This window comes from Periplaneta americana, chromosome 3, assembly GCF_040183065.1.
Source record: "Periplaneta americana isolate PAMFEO1 chromosome 3, P.americana_PAMFEO1_priV1, whole genome shotgun sequence".
Taxonomy (NCBI): domain Eukaryota; kingdom Metazoa; phylum Arthropoda; class Insecta; order Blattodea; family Blattidae; genus Periplaneta; species Periplaneta americana.
The window spans coordinates 78,869,767-78,889,313 of record NC_091119.1 but is presented as its reverse complement, the minus strand read 5'-3'; the positions used below and the strand labels follow the sequence as shown (position 1 = coordinate 78,889,313).

At 35.9% G+C, this 19,547-nt stretch overlaps 1 protein-coding gene across 2 annotated transcripts; it reads left to right on the top strand.

Moving 5' to 3' along the window:
* Window positions 1–14,711: 14,711 nt before the first annotated feature.
* Window positions 14,712–19,343, top strand: LOC138696196 (uncharacterized). Of its 2 annotated transcripts, none has more exons than XM_069820826.1 (6): window positions 14,712–15,019; window positions 15,644–15,972; window positions 16,052–16,207; window positions 16,336–16,413; window positions 17,307–17,375; window positions 17,564–19,343. In XM_069820826.1, the coding sequence occupies exons 3-6, from the start codon at window positions 16,111–16,113 to the stop codon at window positions 17,656–17,658; spliced, it is 339 nt and encodes a 112-aa protein (XP_069676927.1). In that variant the 5' UTR covers window positions 14,712–15,019; window positions 15,644–15,972; window positions 16,052–16,110; the 3' UTR covers window positions 17,659–19,343. Both variants share the same exon structure in this region; 1 of them encodes a protein (XP_069676927.1).
* Window positions 19,344–19,547: the final 204 nt, after the last annotated feature.

Genomic DNA, 19,547 nt, shown 5'->3' with positions numbered 1-19,547 from the left:
TATGGAATTCTTATTATCATAAGATCTTCTATAACGTAATAGCTATTTTGCAATGTTTTGGTAGCAACAAGATGGCGTCAGGTATATCAAACCGGCTTCACTCCGTCCAATGGTATTAAGATGCTAATGTCTACTTTATTGTATTCTGTGCTCGTTGGGCTCAACTGCAGTATTTGTCCCGCTATGCTGTAACATCTGAAGGAGTACCAACATATTTCTAGCGCTTTTTGCGCTACCAACCTTAACTCACCTGCCTTCACTGTAACGAAAATTGTTACTTATGCCAATCTTCCTCTCGATAAAAACCTAATGCAGGTCGAGCAGAGAGTAGAAGACGCGCAAAGAGTGTAAAATACTGCTGTGTTATTACCAACGAGTTAGAAAGAGAATACTATAGAGTGGTCATGTTGTCCTGTACAGCGCTCTTTGCGGTGCCACCGCGAAACACGGCAGATCTGAGCTAAGCGCCCACCTTTGTAAAAATTCGTCTGCTTGCAATGTTGTATAACGGAGGTAAGTAGCACAAAAAAACGAAGAAAAAACATGCTTGTTGTGTGTGCTGCATATAACTGCAATGTCAAAAGGAAAAAGACAACTGATATATCATATTTCATGTAAATTTTATGAAGTTAAGTCCATAGTTTTGTTAATTAGCAGCATTTTTTTCATGCATAAATGTGTAACAACGCCCGGCATAAACAAAATAAATGGTTCACTGGTAATGTACTTAAACTAAATACGGATAAAACCAATACAATTCCGTTTCAGACCCAGTGAAAAACAAATAGTAATACAATATTAAAACTGTATTTCGACACCGGCATCCTTTATTTCTGCTCCTTCTGTCCTTACTGCTTATACAAGAAGACGATGAGCTGTAGCTTATAAGAAGTAGGCCTATTTCGAAGACAAACGATTAATCAAATAAATGGTTCACTAGTAGTAAAGTTAAACTAAATACGGATAAAACCGCTACAATTCCGTTTCAAACCTAGTAATAGCAATCAAATATTAAAATTGTATTTCGACACTCGCATCCAAAATAACGCAAAACTCTGGGGTAGGTCGTATTGTTGTTAGTATTTTGACTGGAAGGACATGAAAGAACATAATTGAGCACCCACGTGCAATAATGGGGTAAGTATGAATATATATTTTCGTAACTACTTACCCCATTATAGTACGTGGGTGCTCAATTATACACTAATAATAATCTGTGGTGCCACAGGCCTTGAAAGGCTCAGACAGACCAGCCGGCTGTTGGCTTCACGTTCACACTTCGATAATAATGATACTTTACTATAACAAAAACACTGAAAGCGAGTTTTGTCATGTTTCACCCACGTTACAAGCTTGGAGGTAAAGGTTGTTTACTGCAGATAGGGCCTACTTTCATTCTATATCTTATGGTATAGTAAATAGTTTTGCAACGTGTAGAGACTGTTAAAACAATTTAATAAAATCATCCGAATCATACTCGTTCATTTTATAGGCAATCTTGCAGGTCGCATTTAAAAGAACCTAGGAATATTAACATTTTCTTCAGTATATTTGCTAGGACTTCTTGTCATACTGCATGACAATTTTGCTTAGGTTATTCTTTTAAGCATTCCTTCTAGGATTAGCTCAAGTGTTTTAAATTTAGCGTACATAAGTTTAGATTAAGTTCCTAGCACGTATTTGACGAAATACTAGGTTTTTCCACTTCAGTTTAACTGATTTATGCAAACGAAATTAAGACAGCTGACGATTCTAATGTCAGTTATCACCACGCCCACTTTGTTTTGGGGGCATAAGTTCATTACCGACGATCGTTCAATTTTCTTCAAACATGGCGGCGCAATGACCACTCTATATCTTTCTCTTTCTAACTCGTTGGTTATTGCAAAGACTGTATTTGTAGTAGGAACAGTTCATCTATGGAACCGCCAACATACGAACCAATTAAGGCCGAATTCGAACCCCGAAAATATATAATTCATCATTATAGGTATAAAAAATTACAGAAAAAGTCCAAAAACATGTACACGCAATGCTCCACTTCCGCGAAATTACAGTCTGTAGTCTGGATTCAGTGACGGCATTATATCCTGGGTTTGAGCTCCGAAAATTTATAATTCTTTATTAGAGACATAAAAAATTGCAGGAAAAATTGCAGGAAAAATCTAAAAACTTGTATAGACAATGCACATCTTCCGCCAAATTACAGTCTCTTGTTTGGACAAAGTGACGGCAATATTTCCTGAGTTCGAATACAGAAAGTGTAGGCCATAATTGTTTATTAGAGGCATAAAAATTTCCAGGAAAAAATCTAAAAACTTGTATACACACTGCTCGACTTCCACCAAATTACAGTCTGTAGTTTGGACCCAGTGACGGCATTATTTCCTGGGTTTGAGTCCCGAAAACTTATAATTCTTCATTAGAGACATAAAAATTGCAGGAATAATTTAAAACTTCTATACACAAAACACATCTTCCGCCAAATTACAGTCTGTAGTTTGAACCCAATGACGGTATTATTCTCTGAGTTTGAGCCTCGAAAATGTATAATTTTTTATTAAAGGAATAAAAAATTTCAGGAAAAACTAAAAACTTGTATACACAATGCAAATCTTCCGCCACATTAAAGTCTGTAGTTTTAACCCAATGACGGAATTAGTTCCTGAGTTCGAGCCTTGAAAATGTATAATTGCTTATTGTAGGAATAAAGAATTGCAGGAAAAATCTGAACTTGTATACATAATGAACCCCCTCCGTTAAATATCGGACTCTAGTTTGAACCTAGTGAGCGTGTTATCTCCTTGAAATTAAAATTCATTAATATGGGTATGAAAGATTTGCTGGAAAATCTAGATCTAAAAAAAACCTTACATATTGAACCCCTTCCACTATATTTCAGTCTTCTCAGTCTGTTTTATTCTCAGTCTTCTCTTTCCTTCATGAACTGAACTTTGAGAGGAGACAGAGTGGACAGAGGGAAGGCAAAGGGCAGAAGAAGGCACAAAAATGAAAGAGTGAACTGAGTGTACAGAGTGGACTAAAATACAGAGAGTGGACTAAAATACAGAGAGTGAACTGTGAATAGGCCTACAGAGAGTGGAATGAAAGGACAGGCAGTGGACTGAGAGGACAGAGAGTAGACTGAGAGAATAGATGGAGCACTGTGGGGATAGCGAGGGAACTAAAAGAATAGAGAGGGATCAGAGAGTGAACTGAGAGAAGAGAAAGTGCACAGAAAGGATAGAGTTGACTGAGAGAACAGAGAGTGTACTGAGAGCACAGAGTGTGGATTCAGAGGACAGCGTGAAGACAGAGAATGGACTGAGAGGACAGAGAATGAACTGAGAAGACAAAGAGTGGACTGATAGGACAGAGAGTGATCTGAGAGAACAGGGAAGGGACAGAGAGTAGACTGAGGTGACAGAGAGTGGACTGAGAGAACAGAGAGGAGACAGAGTGTGGATCGAGAGGAAAGAGAGTAGTCTGAGAGGACAGAGAGTAGACTGAGAGGACAGAGTGGGGTGAAAAACTGAGAGTGGATTGAGTGTACAGAGAGTGAACTGAGAGGACAGAGAGTGGACTGAGAGGATAGAGAGAAGACTGAGAGTGAACTGGGGAAACTGCACGTCAGAATTCTTTCCTCTTAGTCCTCTCTATGCTCAGTAATTTCAGTAATCTCTCTTTGATGTCGGTCCACTCTGTTCCCTTTCCCTGTTCTACTACCTCAATCCTCTCTCTCTCCTCTCAATCCAATCTGCGTCTTCTCAGTTCACTCTTTTTCTCCTCAGCCCACTCCATCCTTTCAATCCACGCAATGTACTCTCAATTCACTCTCTGTAATCTCTGCCCCTTCTCTGTCCTCTCAGTCCACTCTCTGTTCTCTCAATATACTCAACATTCTCTGTGTCCACTCTCTTTTCTCTCAGTTCACTCTCTGTTCTCTTAGCTCATTCCCACTCCTCTTGCTCATTCCCTATCCTCTCAGGCTACACACTGTTGTCTGAGTCCTCTCACTGTCGTTTCAGTCCACTCTGTCCCTTCATTCCATTCTCTGCCCCTCAGTCTACTCTCTGTACTCTCAATTCACTCTCTGTAATCTCTGTCCACTTTCTGTCCTCTCAGTCCATTTCCTTTCCTCTCAGTCTACTCTCTGTCCCCTCATTCCATTCTCTGCCCCTCAGTCTACTCTCTGTACTCTCAATTCACTCTCTGTAATCTCTGTCCACTTTCTGTCCATTTCCTTTCCTCTCAGTCTACTCTCTGTCCCCTGCGTCCACTCTCTGGTCTCTCAGTCTACTCAACATCCTCGCTCTCCACCTTCTTGTCACTCAGTTGAGTCTCTGTTCCCTCTGTTCTCTTAGCTTACTCTATATCCCTCAGTGCTCTATCTATCCTCCCAAGCTCCTCTCTGTACTCTCAGTCCTTGCAAAAGTTTCTACAGCTATACGACATTTGTCACAGCGTTATATCAACATGCCAACAACACCTAAATGAACGGCAAGGCTTAAGCACGGATTTTATACGATTTCGCGTTTTCCTAACTATATAAGTGCAATTGACTGAACACATGTGAAAATACAATCACCAGGTGGAGGAGATGCAGAAATCTTCAGAAATCACAAGGAATTTTTTTTTCAATTAATGTGCAAACTGTGTCTGATTCTTCCATGTTGATTCGAGACATTGTGGCTAGTATGGCCAGGCTCATCTCATGACTCACATATTTTTAATTCAAGAATTAAGAGGCGATTTGAAGATGGAGAATTCGGTGCACCATTCTAGTTGGAGATAGTGGATATGCTGTACAAAATTATCTCATTACACCACTGACAATTACACACACGCCATAGGAAGAACTTTTTCAGAAGGCCATCATAAGGACTAGAAGTCCAATAGAGAGGAGCTATGGGGTATAGAAAAGAAGATTTCCTGTTTTAGCTACTGGAATCAGACTAAAATTGGACAGAATTCAAAGTTTAATTGTGGCAACAGCTATTTTACACAATATAGCTTGCAATGAGAATGAAAATATACCAGTTGGATGCCATTAACGCTGTGCATAACTTCCCTTAAGCAGCTAACAACCACCCAAATGTATGTTTAGGTGAGGAGTTTGGACTTTTTTCCCCCTCATTTAGATCAACACCCAAATGTAGCAGAAAATAATGTCAGGCGAAACCATCTTATCCATCAGTACTTCCATGATTTGTTGGTGAAGCAGTGAAGGAAGAGATTAAATTAACATAAAATAAATTTAATTCAATGCAGTACATGTAACATTGTTTATTATTCACGTTAAACTTGCATATTTTCAAAAGTATATTATAACATTACTTCACAGGAAATTAAGCATTACCAGCACCTTATCCATCAGTACGTTCATGACTAAAATTTGTTTGTGAATCAGTGAAACAAAGGGATGAAATTAACATAAAGTAAGTTTCATTCACTGTAGTACATGTAACATTGTTTATTATTCATGTTAAACTTGGATATTTTCAAAAGTATTATAACTTTACTTCACTGAAAATTAAGCAGTATCAGTAACTTACACCATAATTATTAAGCCTAAAATTGTTATTTTTTTAAAACCTGACATATTATCTTGTGTTGCTTTAGATGCAACACAACCACCATAATATAGAATCTAATGATGACATGACTTAACTGTAACTGTGTTGTATAATATATTACTACTGATAAACAAATAGATGGCGGTCAGTACTGAAGCGAGTGTTTTTAGCTCCCACAATTATTGTGATAATCCGTGGTTAATAAGTAATAGATGTATTTCTTGTATTGACTTGGAAAGGGAACTTGCTGATACACGTTTGGAACTTAAATCTGCTTGGGAAATCATAAAAATACTTCAAGAAACCAGAGTCACTTATGCTGACGCGGTTGCTAGGCCTAATCCAGAAGGTTCGAACGTTGGTCCAACATGGCGCCAGAACAAACGTTGCGTTTCACTGAAACAGCTAAACGAAATTCCTAGGAGTCTGCCCATCTCCACTTTCAACAGATTTGAGATCCTTGGTGAATCTGATGAATATAATGAAGAAAGAAGTAAGAATAATGGAAGCAGAGAAGAAAGAAACAAGATGAATGATAGCAAAGAAGCAAGAAGAAAGAAGAATGAAAGCAGAACTTTAGTAGAGGTTAAGTCCGTCAGTGAAAGTGTAAGTGTTAGGCCAAATATGCAACTAAAAACACTTAAACCACATAAAGTTTCTGTAATAGGTGACAGCCATGCAAGAGGTTGTGCCTCGGGATTATCTGTGAATCTCAGAAACACTGATTATGATGTGTACGGCATTGTTAAGCCAGGTGTGGGTCTAGAAGAAATAACTCGCTCAGCGAAAGAAGACCTAAAGTGTTTCACGAAACAAGATGTTATTGTAGTGTGGGGTGGCACAAATGATGTAGGGCGAAACAATACCGACAAGAGTCAACGACACCTGCAATCCTTTGTTGAAAACAACAAGCAGACGAACATCATCATCATAACTGCTCCCCATAGATATGACCTTGACGTGACATCCTGCGTAAATAGTGAAGTAGTGTCATTCAACCGTAAGCTGAAGAAAAGGATGAAGATCTTTAGCCACGTCAATGTATTAGATCTCAATGTACAAAGGGAACACTTCACAAAACATGGACTCCATATTAACTACAAGGGAAAAGAAGAATCAGCAAGGGCTATATCTGCTGCCATCGAAGGAACCTTTAGGAAGGAGTCTCATGCAACACCTCTTCAATGGAAGTCCGACTCGATGGTAGATAATGAAGAAAATCGATGCCTCCAAGAAAGTCTTCAGAGCCCGGAAGCGGCAACTAGATCCTCGGCTCGACTTGTGAAGACGCCTGCCCATCTACGTGATTTTTTATACCAGGGCCACTCACGGAGACTGGAACCACAGACCTAAATAGTGCATCTAAACTTAGCTCCTTCTCATTTGCTGATAAAAAAAGACCTCTTATAATGCTAACAAAATGGCCTCTGTCACATTAATGCATCAAAATTTTCAGTGCATTAGAAATAAGCTGTATCAATTAGAAATAATCATAAACCATGATTTAAAGAAGTTAGATATCCTATGCTGTACAGAGCACTGGCTAAACACAAAGGAAATAACATACTGTCATATTCCAGATTTCAACCTTTCAAGTTACTTCTGTCGGGATACTTACAAAAATGGAGGAACAGCTATTTTTGTTAGACAACATTTATCACATATAGAAAAAAGGAATACGTATTATCTAAACCAAGACAAAGTATTCGAACATGCTGTGACTGAAATTAGCGGTCAGGATTATAATTTAACTGTAGTGTGTGTCTATAGGTCCCCAGATGGCTGTATAAAAACCTTTTTTAGAAAAGTTTGAACTTCTTTTAAATCACCTAAAAAGCAAAAAGAAACAATTAATTTTGTGCGGTGACTTCAACATAGATTTTTTAAATAGTGATGCTACCATAATAGAATTCAGATCGCTAATTCGATCATATAATCTGATAGAAACAATAGACACTCCAACTAGAATAACCTCTAATTCTAAAACATGCCTAGACCAAATAATTATTGACCATGATTCTTATCCATTCTCAGTAGGAAATATTGATATGGGTATCGCAGACCACAATGCTGTATTCTTAAATATTTATGTATTTGAAAACCCTAAACCAAATAGCATTAAGCCAATTAGGTACCGGTATAAAAGATCTTTTAATGATGAAAACGTTGAATATTTTAAACGTTTGCTAAGCAAAGAAAATTGGTTTGAAGTAACCAACTTAACAGATGTGGATGCGAAAACAAACGAATTTATAAACTCAATAACTCATTATTTTGATGTTGCTTTTCCACTAAAAAAATGTACACTTACAAATAAACAGTTCAACAATTCAAAAAATTGGATAACGAAGGGGATTGTAACTTCTTGTAGGAGGAAAAAGGAGTTATATAAATTGTGCCAAATTACAAATAGCCTAGATCTTAAATTACATTATAAACGATATACCAGCATATTAAAGAAAGTTATATATGCAGCTAAATTGAAATGCAATGGAGAATTCATTATGAAAGCACAGAACAGAGGTAAAGCTATATGGGAAGGTGTAAAGAAAGAAACTTGTAAAAATACCAAATTCTCAAATCAAGACTTGTCAATAATACATAATGGTCAAACAATTCAAAATTCCTTCGAAATAGCTGAAATTTTTAATAAATTTTTTGCAAATGCAGCAGAAAATCCTAATAACCAGGTAACATGTAGTCAGGAAACAACCTTACATGGAACAGGAAATGTGAGCACCATATTTCTATCTCCCGTGACTGCAGATGGAATTCTCGATATAATAAAAAAACTAAAAAATAATCTTTCCTGTGGACCTGATGACATTCCGGATGGTATTGTAAAGAAATGTGCTGTACTACTAGTAGCTCCACTCGTAAACATCTGCAATTCATCTTTAATTAGTGGTAAATTTTCTGAACAATTCAAACTCGCAAAAGTATGTCCTATATTTAAGAAGGGAGATAAACAAAATATTAACAACTATAGGCCGATATCTCTATTATCTACATTCTCTAAAATCCTTGAAAAAGTTATGTATAATAGATTAGTTCGGTTTTTAGATTGCAATGGTGCACTATCTAATGCTCAATTTGGGTTTCAAAAAGGCAAAGGAATTAATAACGCCATATTCACTTTCACGGAATTTATTCTAAATTCAAAAGACAACAAGAATCAAACAGTTGGGCTATTCCTGGACCTGAGCAAAGCATTTGAAACAATTGACCATAAGATACTGATCCAGAAACTACAATGGTTTGGCATAAGGGGGTTAGCTAAAAGTTGGTTTGTTTCTTACCTAAGTGAAAGGCAACAATTTGTTGAAATAGGCTCAATGAAATCATATCCCACTATCATGAAATTCGGGGTGCCCCAGGGCTCCATACTTGCCCCAATTCTATTTCTCCTATATATAAACGACCTTCCCTCAAGGATAACGCAAGCTACAACCGTTCTCTTTGCAGATGACACTAATATTGTTTTCAATGCTCTTGATAAAAATAATTTACAGGAGAAAATAAGTGAAACCTCAAGACAACTAGAACAGTGGTTAGGTAGCAATAGACTAAAACTGAATGTCAGTAAAACCGTTTTTATGTATTTCAGTCAGAAACAACTACATGACTCCATTGAAATACTACTTAATAATACTGGAATAAAGGACGTCGATTGTACAAAATTTTTAGGGATATGGATTGATTCCAACCTCACGTGGGAAAGTCATATTCAATTCTTAACTGATAAACTAAGTCGTTTGTGTTATGCTTTCCGTGTCCTAACCAATATAACTCCCAAGGAACTACTTAGAGCGGTTTACTTTGGCTATGTTCACTCTGTATTATCATATGGGATAATTATCTGGGGGTCGTCATCAAAACTTGCACAAGTGTTTAGACTGCAAAAGAGAATATTGAAAATTGTAAAGAAAGTACCTATTCGCTCAGATAGTAAAAAAATATTCAAAGAGTTTGATATTTTGCCCCTACCTTGTATTTACATTCTTGAAACAGTCTGTTTCATCCACCAAAATTATGATAGTTTAAAAATAAATTCTGATTATCACAGCTACAGCACAAGAACATGCAATAATTTACATTTTAATCATCATAGGTTATCCAGAGTCTCAATAGCTTATCACATACAGGGATAAGACTTTACAACAAATTGCCTATTGAAACTAAAGCCCTTAACTATGCTAGATTTAAAAAGTCAGTGAAACATATTTTACTTTTCCACATGCCTTTTACTGTCAATGAGTATCTTAGTTTAGCACTCCAAATTTAGCTTACAGTAGTTAGTATCTCCTTTTGTGTTTACTGCTCTTCTTTTCTGTCTGATTCATGTCTGGGGTGAGACTGCCCAAGAAGATAAGGAAACCAAGAACTTTGTACAAATAATGGTCTGAAGAAAACTATGGAGAATTGACTTCATTACAGAATGTGTTGATTGTATATTATTTGTATATTATTGTAGACATCTTGTATGTCGGAATAACATGTATGTAACCGCATATTTATTATGTATTCACTCTGACGATGCCATGAAATCATTGTATTTCCTAAGGCTAATAAATATCAATCTATGTATCTATCTATCTATCTATCTATCTATCTATCTATCTATCTATCTATCTATCTATCTATCTATCTATCTATCTATCTATCTGTCTGTCTGTCTGTCTGTCTGTCTGTCTGTCTGTCTGTCTGTCTGTCTGTCTGTCTGTCTGTCTGTCTGTCTGTCTGTCTGTCTATCTATCTATCTATCTATCTATCTATCTATCTATCTATCTATCTATCTATCTATCTATCTATCTATCTATCTATCTATCGATCCATCCATCCATCCATCCATCCATCCATCCATCCATCCATCCATCCATCCATCCATCCATCCATCCATCCATCCATCCATCCATCCATCCATCCATCCATCCATCTATCTATCTATCTATCTATCTATCTATCTATCTATCTATCTATCTATCTATCTATCTATCGATCCATCCATCCATCCATCCATCCATCCATCCATCCATCCATCCATCCATCCATCCATCCATCCATCCATCCATCCATCCATCCATCCATCCATCCATCCATCCATCCATCCATCCATCCATCCATCCATCCATCCATCTATCTATCTATCTATCTATCTATCTATCTATCTATCTATCTATCTATCTATCTATCTATCTATCTATCTATCTATCTATCTATCTATCTATCTATCTATCTATCTATCTATCTATCTATTTTAACACATTATAGTGTAGTCACAATTTATGTAAAAATTCCATTTTATTTTAATTACGCAGTGATGTTAGAAGTTGAAATATATATGCATTTGTATCAAAATTATATTAATGTCAGATTTAAATGAAAGAAAGTAACTAATTACTTGAAATATGCAGTGTGTTTATTTTATAACACATAAGAAATTAGCTGGAGGGAATATACTGTATATTTCATATTATGTTCATGTTTATTAAAATAATTAGAAATGAAACTAACAATTGATTTATGGACATTTTAATGTCATGTTATAATTAGGCCTAGCCTACTGTTTTTTTCTTATGTATTATTACTATATTATAAATAAGCCATATATAAATTATGTGATAGTTGATAACATGCAATAAATTTCGTTTTTCAATTGGAATTAAATTTAAACTGCCTACTGACTAACTTGGTATTTAATTATTTAAGAAGCTACAAAAATCTATTCTTCTGTTTTAAGTAGCATGATAACCTGATGTGGTATGTTGAATATGGTATTATTAATACAGTGAATGATATAAACCGAATGACATTATGAAAATATCAAAATGACATCATAACATATTACGACCACTACAAAACTGAAGTTATCAATATATAAGTTACCTAATGTGATTTAATATGTTAGATTAAACTTTTTAATTTAAATAAAAAAGAACATAGAGACTTGAACAAAATGAACACCATAACTACTTCAAAATCTTGTGATTTCAGTTAGCTGTTTGTTTTAAGGTCCAATTCCCTATTCCTAACATCAAGTTCAAGACTTCTTCTTTTCATCTCAAGATGAAACTCCTTATTTTTTATATGAAGTTCTGTGAGTTTCATATTCTAAAATTCTTACATTTTTTCCTGAATTCTCCATTGTCTGAACATAGGACCTTACAGTGTATGTTAATCAGCTTATGATAATCTGATCAAAATTTATAATGGACGATGAAGCAATCATACAGTACAACCAACCGTTTACTGAAATAAAAATAATACAAGAGGATGACGCCTATTATGAATATTTAGGCCCTGGGTTTGGGTCACTGGAAAACTGGACAGAGCAAATGTTGGCACCCTAACCTCTTTCTTTAAATTTATTCCTTCTATTATCAAACAAAAATGTGAAACAATAATTTTGCCACTTCACCAAACAAAAGGCTGTCTTTATTACATTATTTATAAATATTCATTTTTGACCACGTATTTAACAATTATTTCAACATCCTACCTTAAAATACTTTTTCTTGCTCCCTTGCTCTGGGTATTTGCTCATTCTAGCCAATTATAAACTAGGGCCTGTGAATATTACATAACTAGATTAAATCACATACTACAACGTTAAAAATAAAAGCAATTTCCCTTAGAATTATCAAGATCATGGGTACATCAGGTAGGCCTAATTTAGTGGATTACCGAACACGTTAAAAAGCTGGAAGTTGTCTTCTTGAAATTAATGGAAATAATGATTTTCGGAGGGAACGGAATAAACTAAAGGAAATTAATTGTTATATTAAAATAGATCCACATATGCCTCCAGATAATGCACATTAACACAAGACACAAGTTATTGTACGATCTTGCCTATCAGATAAAAGTGGAATCGAGAATACTTTCCAATAAATTCAAGAAAACAGCTGATTAAATGATACACAACACTTCACATGGGTATAAATGATTTATTTATTTGTGAAACTAGTAGATGCATTTCTTCTTTATTCGCGTTGATTTGATTATAGCATCAATTCTCTGTAAACAGCTGACATGTCGAAAAGTTGAAAACGTATAATACGCGCCATCAGTAATCTTGGCTCTGATTGGCTAGTTGTTGTTATTCAGTGTAGCCAACACATGAGAAGCCATGAGCTTCTGGTGCCAACATTACTTTAATCGGGTGGCCTGCCAGCTATTTATGGAGAAAATGGAAGCATATTTATACTGAATAGTAAAGTTGAACGGGTTTAATTTCTCCCAAGTTTAACTAACTTCGGAGAAAACGGCCCTAAACAATACAATATAACTACCGCCATTTGTTATGTTGAGTCTCAGCTGTTGTGAAATGTACCTGCTAAAACGGTTTAAGAACATGTTACTGTTAGAGTACAAGCTTTATCTATGGTGTGGTAGCTCCTTTACTTGTCTGTGTCTTGCGCATGCGCAGTGTCCCATCATTGGACTTTGAAAAATTTCTTGCGGGACACTAACTGCAGTTTCTCCAGTTTTTCTGTATTTCTTAACAGTTTACATAATTTTAATCAGAACATAGCAAAAAAATCCTCTATCATATCATGAATGGTAAAAAACTGTGGTCCATTCAACCTGAAATAACGCCCAAACGTATCATCATTCAAATCGAAACCAGTATCCAAAACTCGCCCTTATTTTCGTAAGTCCCTATTTACACTTGCTATTTGTCGTTCGACTTACAGCGCGGGCGCATGCGCAGTACGGATTTCGTTCCTTTCCTTTCGACATCTGCTGAGTAGAAGCTGTTTCTAATTTCTGTGCGACATTTCCTAGGTGGGCCAGCCGAATTGACGCGACAGGATCCGAACATGGTTCGGAAAAGCAGTAGCAGACAACTTTTAATCAGCTGTTTCTCTCTTTCCGCGCGCTTTGTAGCATCATGTCAGAGTGGAACAAAAACCAAGTAATGAAATTAATCAAGCTTTACGAGGAATTTCCATACTTTTATGATATCAAAAATAAGGACTATCACAATAGGATTCGGAGGGAAAATGCACTGGAGTTTATTTGTAAAAATTTGGAGTCTGTTCGTCCCAATACTCTTCCCTCCGACATCAGAACAAAAATAAAGAACATCAGAAGTCAATATGCAAGAAAAAAAATTAAACTTTCAATTTATTTTAATATAGGCCTAATAAATATCTATTGAACAATTTTGTTCCAGCTTGAAATCTTTACTGAGAACATGGAATAGCCCTTTCTCCTGCCTTCTGGACCTCCATCTCCTTTCCCCGTCTCTCTCTCTCTCTCTCTTTTTTTTTTTTTTTTTTTGCTTCTCATTAGTGCAAGCTAACAAAACACTTGAAGCTGCAGAAGCTAAAACAGCTACTTTTTATTGTTAAAATCCATTCTGTTCATTTAAAAGACTCACCACATCATTCACACGTTGCTCGAGCTCAACAACTAGCCTCGAATAGCAGACGAGAAATCTGCCAAGAGTGAACGGTGATACTACATTTAGCCGACAGAAAGCGCAACAACTTGCGTCGACTACAGTGTGGCCATTGGAGTTGGACACGCCCACCCGCCGCCATTAAGATTCCAAACACACTGAAGGCTCTTATGGAGCTAATAAGATAATCGTAACCTAATACTCATGTATTCACAATTATTGACACTCAACGTCTTTAAATAAGATCTAAGGTATATAAAAACAAAAATACTACCTGTCTTACCTGCTTTCTGTATGTTGTCGTGGAATAATATAGGTGTAAACTGCAAAGTAAGGTTAGGTTAACTGCTATATAAGATGTTTTATTATGTTTATTGCATCAAAACTATATCTTGTAGGATTAATTTTCCCAAGCTAAGATCATTGTTGAACAATAATACCATATAATCACAGTAAAAACAAATCCTACATAACATTTTAAAGTCATAAATCGCTATTAAATACGAATGAATAACCAGGTCAGTAGAATGGCTAGGTAGGCCTAAAACACAATCTCATAAATTTGCAGAAACTAAACAATAATATTCTAAATGCTATCTGCATAGCAACAGACGTATTACCACTACTCTCATTTATACTTAAGCATTTAATTTTTCTTTCATCGTAATATAATACCAGTAAGTTCTTTAATGTTATCACGTGAGAATCTCATAGTGAGAGGGCGTAACCATGGATAAATATATAATAGGATGCGAAACTGCGGACAGCACGATCTAGATGCGGTATTCTGAAATAAGGTGATCAGCGCCCGACGTCGTAGGTGGTAAATCATAGAACTACGTGAGGACCAGCGTTCTCCACTCTCCGATACGAAGTAGTCAGAACGTTGGCCGATGACTAGCCAACAGCGTTATGAAGGCAAGATGGATTCCAGAAAAATGCAAAAGATTCTAGGAAGATGCTAAGCGCCTGGATGCAAGACTGTTAATACTGTGGGAGGGAAGCATTTTTTCTATTTTCCTCAGGAACCTATGAGGTAAGCTTTAGTATTATTATTGTGTCCTGTGTAGCCTAAACCTTACACTTGAAAACAATGTACTTTTTGGTGAAGTAGGTTAGACGAGCTGTGCATTGCTTTCTGCTAATTTATTTAGGATTATAGTAGGAGTATAAATTTAGATGGTTCCGAAATTCAGTCAAACTGTAACGAAATGTGAAATATTGACGAAAAAGAGCAAGAAGGCTGAAAATGAAACCTCGTAAACCTGAATTGTAGCATTAGGCCACATGGCTGCAAACTAAAACCACGTGGTTTTTAATATAAACATCTCACAGTTATGGAAAATAAAATTATGCCTTCTTTGATGTAGTTAGCCATTCTGGAGAAATTCTCAATCATGTGTAGTAATAATAATAATAATAATAATAATAATAATAATAATAAGCTTAGGCCTAATATTTAATTTAGTTTGTACCCAATATCTGTTGCTGCTACCAGTTTTCCTATGGTCACTCACCACCTAGTGATGCGCATTAGACATCTCTTAAAATAACACAAATGCAGCAGATAACTTATTATTTTTTTCCCCAATGTTTGCATGATTTCTATTCAATATTTCTTCTACTTTATCTCATTAGTAATTGTAATCCATTGCTTTAGGTGTTGGAAGTGGCTCCGATTTTGTGGGCTAGAGGACCGGTATCGAGTTGCCGCAGATGCCACACACAGGTTGAGAATCTGCATGGACCACTTCATTGAGTCTGGCTATTATAGCTCTTCACAAAAAGTGATACTTAAGCAAACTGCAGTGCCCACTGTTCATGTTAATGGATTAGTGGTGCCATCAAACCCTAAAATCCGGAGCCCACCATCTAGCCCAGTTATGCCTCGAGCGACCTTATCACCGGGGTCTACCCCAACTTTCAGGCATCACAAGACTTTGCGGACGTATGCTAGGAGGGCGAAGATTGATTCTGCAGCTGCTGAAGGTAATTAGTACACTAGAAATGTTTTTATGTCATTCATGTTTAAAATTTCCGATTTCATTACTCTTTTCTTTATTTTCAGGTACGCGTAGTCTCATAGGTTTACAAGCTGCAACTGAGTAGGCTGCAGGCTTGGCAGCTATGCCTCAAACAATTCCTGCTCCTATGAATACTCCATCTTCAAAGATTACTGCTTCGACGGCATATGCCGGGATGAATAAAGATGCATGCCAACAAGGTAATTATTCCACTTAGTCAAGTTTATGGATTTCAAGGAATGCCTTAGTTTCTCATCAGCTGTTCTTACATTACATGTTTCAAAATACATAATTAATTATGTTTCGTTTTTTTTTGTGATTATTACAGGGAACAGTATGATTGGTGAACAGGTGAGGGGCTATCAGCAACCATCGCTCCTATTCAATGTGGTTCCCACAGCTGAAGGTAAGCGATACTGACTTGTGAGCCTGGTAACATGCTAGTAATCATTTAAGTTAATTGCCCCCTGCCATATGTCTGCAGTTTTCATACTTCATTCTTTTACAGTAGCGAATAATAACAAATCCTATTAACTACAGGGCAGGGTGTTTATCTTGTTATATATCGATCGTCCAGTTCAAAAGTGCGACAACTCAAAAATTGCCATTTTTTAGTTATTTATATTACTGAAAGCCCCTTTCGGAGCTCTTTCCGATTCAATATTGAGATAAGTCATATTTACAACCAAAAAGAATAAAAACGAAATAAACTGCTTTAGAAGTAATTATAACTATGGACTTTATTAATTCATTATTACTACATTTCGAAATCTATTAATAATGAACTGGAAGATCGTGATATACTCGTCCTGAATACTGACTCAATTCTAATTGTCGTGGTTATAAACCACAAATCTGTCCCTTTTTAGGGGATTTATTTGAAACTTTCAACTGAAGATATCTCAAAACTTGTTTTTTTGAGTTGTCGCACTTTTGAACCAGACGATCGATATTGCAACTGATATCCTGACAAGTCTCCCTGGCACACGAAGTACACCATCATTCCCTCTTACTGACTTCTCTTTAATATCCCAACACCTCTGCTGATTATCCCTTTCTGTTAGTGTCAGTTGTCCTCTATAGCCCAGCCTATTAGCAAAAAAATATTTTATATTACATTACAACGAACAATTCAGATTAACACAATCAAATTTGTTGCAGCATTAAACTTTTGGATTGTTACTATTACTTAACATTTATATGAGTTATAATTTGTACAGTTAAGAGCAGTTTGAAATGAATGGAGCACAAAGTCTGTTCAATTCTTGCTTCAATTTAATTTATCATTTATTTCCTTAGATACTGACATGAATACATCCAAGATGGAACAGTTTCCTTCAGCTTCAGCTACACCTCCTTCCAAACTTGGTAAATATTGATCACATTTTGATGTATTGTCAATTTTGTAGTATGTTATATAGCCTATCCATAGCTTGCATGCCTTTTGTTAGGCCTACATTAACTTAACAAGGCTAAAGGTGTTGTCACGTTTCATTTTTTATTTAAAATAGTTCCCAGCAATTAGATTAATCTGAAGTTAATTTCGTAATCTTTAGGTCCTGGTGTTGCAAAACGAAAACTTTTCTCGAGTCCTCACTTCTCATCTTCACCCAGGAGCAACAAACTAAAAATGGCAGCTCTGAAAGCATAGGTGAAGAGACGAGAAAAAATTGCAGTGTCTTTAAAGTAGTGTAAATAGCTCATATTGTGTGTAACAAAAAGGTATAATATCATATTCGTGGAAATTTCATAGCTTTTTTTATTATTTTTTTTTAATTTTTATTTATTTATTTTTTTTTGCCCCAGAAAAAAATGTTTTTAGCAAATGTTAAATATATTGTGTAATTGTAGGGAGCAAAGTTACAGTATGTGGTACATGTGTGTGTATGTAAGAGAGATATTTGACTTTGGAAGTTGGGGGTTAACATACCTTCAGTTCACCTAGTAAACTTTTTTGCCCAACATAATGCAAGTAAGTGATGCAGCTCATGTATTTCACTCTGACCCTCAGTACATACAACATTTTGGTATACGTTACCGTTATGTGTATGCCAAACAAAAATGTCTAAGAACCTTAGATGTGATCCTAGAAAAGTGTTCTAAAATGTGTTGCAAAATAGTAGATAGTAATATGACAGTTTCAATTATCAAACATTTTTTTGTAGTATCTGAAATCCGATTAATGTAATATGTATCTAGTCAGCGATGTATGCAACGGAGGGGAGAAAGGAATTGGCCACTCTTACTCATTACCTCCTGCTCTGATTGTCCCACGAGTGTTACTTGTAGGGTCCAAACCTGTTTTTGGACAGTTGACTAACCAATAGTTGATGGGTCCAGGCAGACAAGGGGACAAACCATAAATTTCGATACGTAGGATATCTCATTGGAATGTGAAGAAATATGTTCTGACTAAACTATATGACAAAACATTATTCAAATGGTATCATTTACATCTGTAAACGAGCACAGATGGCAGAGCATTCCAAAATATAAATATATAGATGTGGCTTTTTCTCTTATCCGACTGGGCCCCACAATTTCAATTATTCAATTTGTGGTATAGACTTTACCAATGTACTGCACACTAAATATGTAAGTGTATCTGTGTGTATAGGATTACCAGATGTTCTGGCTTTCGCTTGACATGTCCTGCATCCTGCCAGGGTTCATAAAAATCAGAAATTGTCCTGCTTTTCTTTCTTGCCAATTCCCAATGGACAAAAGAGAGTAACTATTGAGTTGGGTCCATTAGAGGAATTATGTTTGTAAAATCCTTGCTCAAACAAGTCGAGTCACCAGAGAAGTATTAACAATCCGAAAATTAAATAAGGTAAAAGCTAATTTAGAATCCGTATACTTCAATTCTATTCATGATAATAATTTTGTATCAGTTTTATTGTACAAAGACAAACAAATTACCTAATTATATAACAGAATGTAAAAAGACGTCACGTCAAGTATCAAGTTAGTCAATTATGCCCTGCTTTTATATGGAAAATTCTTTTTCATTTAAAATGACCTGCTTTTAAATTGTTACAATCTGGTAACCCTACTGCACATGTAGTGTATGTTAAACAGTGATATGATGGACCTTGTCAAAATTGTGTTGTTGAATGTATTGTAAAATAGTATACAGTAATATAGTAATTTCAATTATGTAACTAGTTTTTGCATACTTAAAGTGCACTATACACTATTACCTAAAGAATAAAATCCCAATTATCTAACCTTGTTTTCTTTTATTTTCTGTCCCTGTTTGGCTGTATTTTAATTAGTTACATTATAAGGTAGTGTAAAATAGACCGTCTCTTCCAACTATTGGCTCCAATAACAATTTTCATTGAAAGATGATGTGAGGAATAAAATTTTTAAAGTTTTACTTTAAATTGAGGGTTTGGGGATGGGGGGGGGGAGGAGGAATATTTACTGCATATAGTTCAACTTTTCGCCGCCAGGCACGCTGCTAGATACGCGGAGTAATTAGTTATTATTTTCGCTACTTGGGTGCGCTGCTGGATGCACGGAGTAGTTACTCTT